Source organism: Cucurbita pepo, chromosome 10 (assembly GCF_057944985.1).
Source record: "Cucurbita pepo subsp. pepo isolate OVF chromosome 10, ASM5794498v1, whole genome shotgun sequence".
In the NCBI taxonomy this organism is placed as follows: Eukaryota; Viridiplantae; Streptophyta; class Magnoliopsida; order Cucurbitales; family Cucurbitaceae; genus Cucurbita; species Cucurbita pepo.
This window is the reverse complement of record NC_141807.1, coordinates 16,983,152-16,989,453: the sequence shown is the minus strand read 5'-3', so window position 1 is coordinate 16,989,453 and position 6,302 is coordinate 16,983,152. Positions and strand designations below refer to the sequence as shown.

At 49.8% G+C, this 6,302-nt stretch overlaps 1 protein-coding gene across 1 annotated transcript; it reads right to left on the bottom strand.

Moving 5' to 3' along the window:
- Positions 1 to 3,627: 3,627 nt before the first annotated feature.
- On the bottom strand, positions 3,628 to 5,804 carry LOC147790917 (uncharacterized). The gene is made up of 2 exons (XM_087127868.1): positions 5,687 to 5,804; positions 3,628 to 4,643 (listed from the first exon to the last, which is right to left on the bottom strand). The coding sequence occupies exons 1-2, from the start codon at positions 5,802 to 5,804 to the stop codon at positions 3,628 to 3,630; spliced, it is 1,134 nt and encodes a 377-aa protein (XP_086983994.1).
- Positions 5,805 to 6,302: the final 498 nt, after the last annotated feature.

Here is a 6,302-nt window from a genome sequence, read left to right as displayed (position 1 = left end):
TTGACTCTGGCAATTCGGAAGACAGTGTCGACGAAAAATTGGCCGAAGGTTTCTTCGAAAGAAAAATTTGCGGGAGTAAAAGGAGAGAGAGTGAGAGATTTGCTGAAATTGCTGAAGACTCGATGATTTTATTTTACTTCAGTTGAACGGTTTAAATAACAAATCTAATTACAAAAATAGAAAAATCAATTATACAAAAATAGAATAAGTGGACGAAGACTTCGCCCAAATTGCCAAAACAATGGCTCCTATAATCACGCTCCTCCATTCGCGTGAATTTAGATGTTTTACAAACCTAACTAAATTAAGGCATGGCTTTTATTTAACAATCTCCTCCTAAAAGCTGTACCTTATTATTTGAACTCCGATCTTTGAGCGTAGTTCTTCGAATTTCACCCGCGCCAGGGACTTGGTGAAAATGTCTCCAAGTTGTTCCTCTGTTCGGATGAAATCAATCTTGATGAGCCCTCGATCTGCACATTCTCGAATATAGTGGAATCTGATTTCTATGTGCTTGCTCCGGTCGTGCAAAACTGGATTTTTGATCAGGGAGATCGTAGCTTTGTTGTCTACGTATAGCATTGGTGGATCGCTTTCTCTCCCGATGAGTTCTTCCATTAGTCGTGCAAGCCAGATCCCTTGTGTTGCTGCCATCGAAGCGGCGATGTATTCTGCTTCGCAGGAAGACAAAGCAACCACCTTCTGTTTTGTTGATTGCCAGCAGATCGCGCCGCCTGAGAGAAAGTAGATCATTCCGCTGGTGCTCTTACGATCATCGACGTCACCGGCCATGTCACTATCACTGTAGCCGACCAGCTTGAGTTTCTCCTTTCCGCTCCCTGCACAATATCTTACACCCCAGCCTCTGGTTCCGGCTACATAGCGCAGGATGCGCTTGACAGCCACTAGATGCTCCTCCCTAGGTGCTTCCATAAACCTGCTCACATAGCCAACAGAGTAAGCAAGATCAGGACGAGAGTTTACCAGATAGCGCAGACTCCCGACAATGCTGCGGTAATTGGTGGAGTCGACTGTCGTCGTAGTGCCGGCCTTCCTTAGTTGAAGTCGGGCTTCCATTGGTGTCCTGGTAGGATTACTGTCCACAAGCCCAGTTGTGTCCAGCAGCTTCCTCGCGTATGCACTTTGGCAGATGGAGATGCCGGAAGAGTTCTGTTGCACCTCGATGCCGAGGTAGTAGCTGAGCACACCGAGATCGCTCATCTCGAAGTTTTTCGACATCTCCTTTTTGAACCTTCCGAGGACTCCCACGTCGCCTCCAGTGATTATGAGGTCGTCGACGTACACTCCCACGATCAGTCGCTTTTTGCCGTGGCCGTATGTGTACATGCCATGCTCAGAGGCACAACGTTTGAAGTTCAGTGACAGTAGGGTACTGTCGAGCTTCGCGTTCCAGGCTCGTGGGGCTTGTCGAAGCCCGTAGAGTGCTTTGTGCAGGCGCAGTACCTTATTAGGGTTGTCGTTATCCAGGAAACCAGGTGGTTGACGAACATAGACGGTCTCCTTCAATTCTCCGTTAAGGAAAGCAGACTTTACGTCCATATGGTGAACCTCCCAAGAGTAATGTGCCGCAATTGCCAGCAAGAAACGAACAGATTCTAACCTTGCTACTGGCGCAAATACCTCTTCGAAGTCCACTCCTTGCTTCTGGACGTAGCCCTTCGCCACCAGACGAGCCTTGTGCTTCACAACTTCTCCTTTTTCGTTGCGCTTCAGTTTGAAGACCCATTTGAGCCCTATGGCTCGGTGTCCCGGTGGCATATCCTCCAGACTCCACGTCTAGTTCTCATTGATGGATGTCATCTCCTCCTGCATTGCCTTCAGCCAGCACGGGTTCTTTTCTGCTTCGGCGAAGGTGTTTGGTTCATCTGCACTGACGGCATGTAGTTCGGCCACTTCTTCGAGCTCGCGCGCTGCTAGTCCAGGTGGTTCACCTCCTCCCACTAGGTCATCCATCCTCCGGTACCTAGCCTCCAGATCAGTATCGTGATCGGCATCCAGCGTCGAATCCGCAGTCCGTGGTGTTGCGAATTCCACTGGTTCAGGTGGTGCACCTGCTGGCGGCAGTGACATCTCCTGATGCTGGGCTCCTCCTTCTTCAGGCTCGGTGACGAGGTACTCCACCGTGAATCGATTTGGATTACGGTCTGCCTCGATCACGTCATTCCACTGCCAGAAGGTGCTTTCGTCAAAGACGACGTCGCGAGACACGTGAGCTCGCCCCCCTACAGGATCATAGAGTCTGTACGCCTTGCTCCCGGGTTCGTAGCCGATGAAGACGACCTTCAGCCCCCTGGGATCGAGCTTGGCGAGATGGGGACGTGTTACCTTCATGTATGCGACGCAGCCGAACACGCGAAAATGATGTACTGTTGGTTTTTTGTTGTACCAGACCTCATATGGCGTCTTCCCGTCGAGGCTCCGGGTTGGTGACCGATTGAGGAGATAGACAGCCGTCATTACTGCCTCTCCCCAGAATCTCCCAGGCATCCCGGCCGTCACCAACAATGACCTTGCTGTCCCGACAATGGTCTGATTTCGGCGCTCTACCACTCCGTTCTGTTGGGGGGAGTAGGGCGCCGTTAGGTGCCGTTGTATGCCGATCTCGTCGCAGTACTTACTGAAACTTGCCGAGGTGAATTCTCCGCCTCGGTCTGTGCGCAGCACTCGCATCTTCTTCTCACATTCGGCCTCCGCTCGCGCTTTAATGCGCTTAACCGCCTCTGCCGCCTCACTTTTCGCTTGCAGCAGAGTCAGCCACATGAAGCGGCTTTTGTCATCGACTAACAGGAGGAAGAGACTCTTACCGCCTGGGGTCGCCGGCTTGATGAGCCCGCAGATATCGCCGTGTACAAGCTCCAACGGCTCATCGGCATGGTATGCTGTTCGAGACGGAAAGGGTGTGCGCCTCTGTTTGCCGATGAGGCACCCGTCGCACAGCTTGTTCACGCCTTTGATTTCTGGCAAGCCGTGCACCAACTCCTTCTTCTGCAGCTTTTCTAGGGCAGGAAAGTTTAAGTGTCCGTACCTTGCGTGCCACCTCCAAGATACCTCTTCGGTCTTGGCCGAGAGGCTGACGGGTTGGTCTTATCTCTAACTCCAGGATGTAAAGACGGTTTGTCGTGCGCCTTGCCTGCGTGAGCAACCGTCGTTGATTATCGCAGATTTTGAGTAGTCCGCGCTCGATGGAAATGAAGCAACCTGTCTCATCGAGTTGACCCAGGCTCACAAGGTTAGCCTTGAGCCTCGGGATGAAGTAGACGTCGGTCAGCTTGCGATGCTCGCCTCCCTTACTGACGAACAGGATGGTGCCGCGCCCTTCGATCTCGACGACGGAGCCGTCGCCGAATTTCACCGTCCCACGGATCCCCGAGTCGAGCTCGGAGAACGCAGATCTAGCCCCGGTCATATGGTTTGTTGCTCCTGTGTCAAGGATCCATTGCCGGTGCTCGTGTTGCTCGTCCCTCTCGCCGATCTGAGCGAACACTCGCTCCTCCTCCAGTTGAATTGGCTCCCCAGCTGGTGCCATCTTTGCTACGCCCAACTGGAGCTCTTTCTTGGGTTCAACATCGTCGTCGGATTTGGAATCGAAACTGGGGACGCATGCAGTTACCATGAAGCTACCATGAAGAGAGCTGGCTCGTCCTCCTCGGATTGAGCCACATGGGCCTTTTCGGCCTTCTCCTTATTCCTGAGCTTGCTCCAGCAATTTCTGCTCAGGTGTCCTCTCTTCCCACAGTTCGAGCATTGGATCGGCCTGCCATTGGTCGACTCCTTCTTTTGATTCCCATCTTTCCCACGCGTGCGCCCGTGGGACATCCATGGCTTCTTGCCGCCTTTGCGGCTGGAGGAGGACCCATTGCTCTCGCCGGTGTTGTCGGGGAGCTTTAGGCGTGCAAGCCATTCCTCCTCCGTGAGGAGTAGACGGCCCTCCTTGTCAACAGCTGAAGTGGTATTCTTCTTCCGCTGCTCAACGTTACGTAGTCTTCCGGTCACCTCTTCCACTGTTAGGTCGTTCACATCAAGCAATGTCTCGATTGAAATCGCGACTTGCTCGAGGTGATCGGGGACGACCTGCAACATCTTCTTCACGATTTCTGTTTCGCTGATGCCACCACCGAGGGTGGTGATGCTGTTGGCGAGCCCCGTGATCCGCATTGAAAAATCATCGACGGATTCGCCGTCCTTAAAGCGGATCTCCGAGAGCTCCTTTCGGAGTTGCTCAATGTTGGATTCCCGCACACGCTGTACACCGACCCGACGGGATTTGATACCATCCCAGGCCGATTGTGCGGTGCGCTTGGTGGAAAGAGAAGCCAGCATCTCAGGGGGCACAGATCGTAATATGGCGGCGAACGCCAGCCGATCCTCCCGGTACTCGATCGTTTCTTCTTCCTCTGGCTCGACAGCGTGCCATAACCCTTGCGCCTGTAGGTTGACGCGCATCAACAAGGCCCACTCGTTGTAGTTGGACCTTGTCAACATCGGGTACTGAACGACGGCGGTCGTTGTCTCCCTGATCACTCGCTCAACGACAACTCGACGCCCGTCATCACGGCGTCGGCCTCTTCGTGGTGGTGATGGAGATGCCTGCACTTGACGGCGGCGTGGAGGAGTGAGCGAGCCTGCTCGGGATGGACCCCACGATGTGCTTATTTTCGCCCTTTGCATTTTCTTCTACTCGAACCTGAGACCTGTGTGTTGTTAGGTCGACACTCTAACCACTTGAGCTATTCAACTTGATTGTTGATAGGTTGGCTCTTCTGTGATGGTATACTACCGATCGCTTCAACGAGGCTCTGATACCACTTGTTGACTCTGGCAATTCGGAAGACAGTGTCGACGAAAAATTGGCCGAAGGTTTCTTCGAAAGAAAAATTTGCGGGAGTAAAATGAGAGAGAGTGAGAGATTTGCTGAAATTGCTGAAGACTCGATGATTTTATTTTACTTCAGTTGAACGGTTTAAATAACAAATCTAATTACAAAAATAGAAAAATCAATTATACAAAAATAGAATAAGTGGACGAAGACTTAGCCCAAATTGACAAAACAATGGCTCCTATAATCACGCTCCTCCATTCGCGTGAATTTAGATGTTTTACAAACCTAACTAAATTAAGGCATGGCTTTTATTTAACAGGTTTTATCTGTAATTTGGTCCAAAAAATTTGAGGCAAACTCAATGGACCTTTGAATGGGTTTAATTAGACCCAAATAAATTTCAAATCCAAGAAAACGGATTTTTGTTTGAAAAAGTTTAATTTTTGGTTTAGACACAACTAAACCGCTTCTTTTGACTGCCGTAAAAAATGTTTGAAGATGCTTAAAGTGTTGATCGATGTTTTGAGAAAAAATCAGAACATCGTCAATATAAACAATTGAACATCGTCAATATCTAATCCATTCCAAAACCTTATTTAAGGGTTTGTAGTTTATTACCAGTCGCGGGACTCCACGTTCCTTCTCTCCCTGGTTGTTGACGTAAAAAGCCGCACATGACCAGGGGCTCTTTGACGGTCTAATAAGACCCTTCTGTAAAAGATCATTGATTTCTACTTTGCACAATGTTAGTAATTCTCTATTCATTTGAATAGGTCGGGCCTTCGTAGGAATATTTTTCTCCTCGAAGTTTTTGACATAAGGAAGATCAACTAGTCCGTCCTGTACTTGCCTGCTTAGCTTTCTTAGCCTGCTTAGCAGGGATAGTCCGTCCTGTACTTGCCTGCTTAGCTTTCTTAGCCAACATCTCTGGTTTCCCCCGAACCAAGAGGTTCTGCTTATCCATACCCAACAGTCACACTTTCAGCTGAAAGACTGATTTTTTTCATAAAGTCGGTTCATAGATCAAGAAAGAATGAAGCTGCTTACAGGGACGGTTACACGATACGTCTTTTCATACTCGCCTTTTCTTTAACCCTGCTATCAACCTAGCCATTCTTTCTTGTTGCTTTAAGGGGTCTCCCCACTGTAGACTACTCGGATTGGTTCTCGCGTCCCTGTGCCAAAAAGGATGGGCGAGTTTGGTTTGAGTGTTCATCGATTAGGTGGATCCATATACTCCGGGGGGGTGAGACGAGGTGTAGCGTAGTCAGGTCAGCACATCAGTTTTGGGTATGTTGTCCGCTAATGGTTTTAGGAAAGGGGGTACAAATTTTCTACATAGGTCATCTGTGGTCACAATTCTTTTAAGAAAGATGCTCCCAAATAATCGGTGAACAATAGCCTTTAAAGAAGTTTCAAACAGCAAGAAGAGGCAGAACAGAGAATAGAAGTGAGTCGTGCA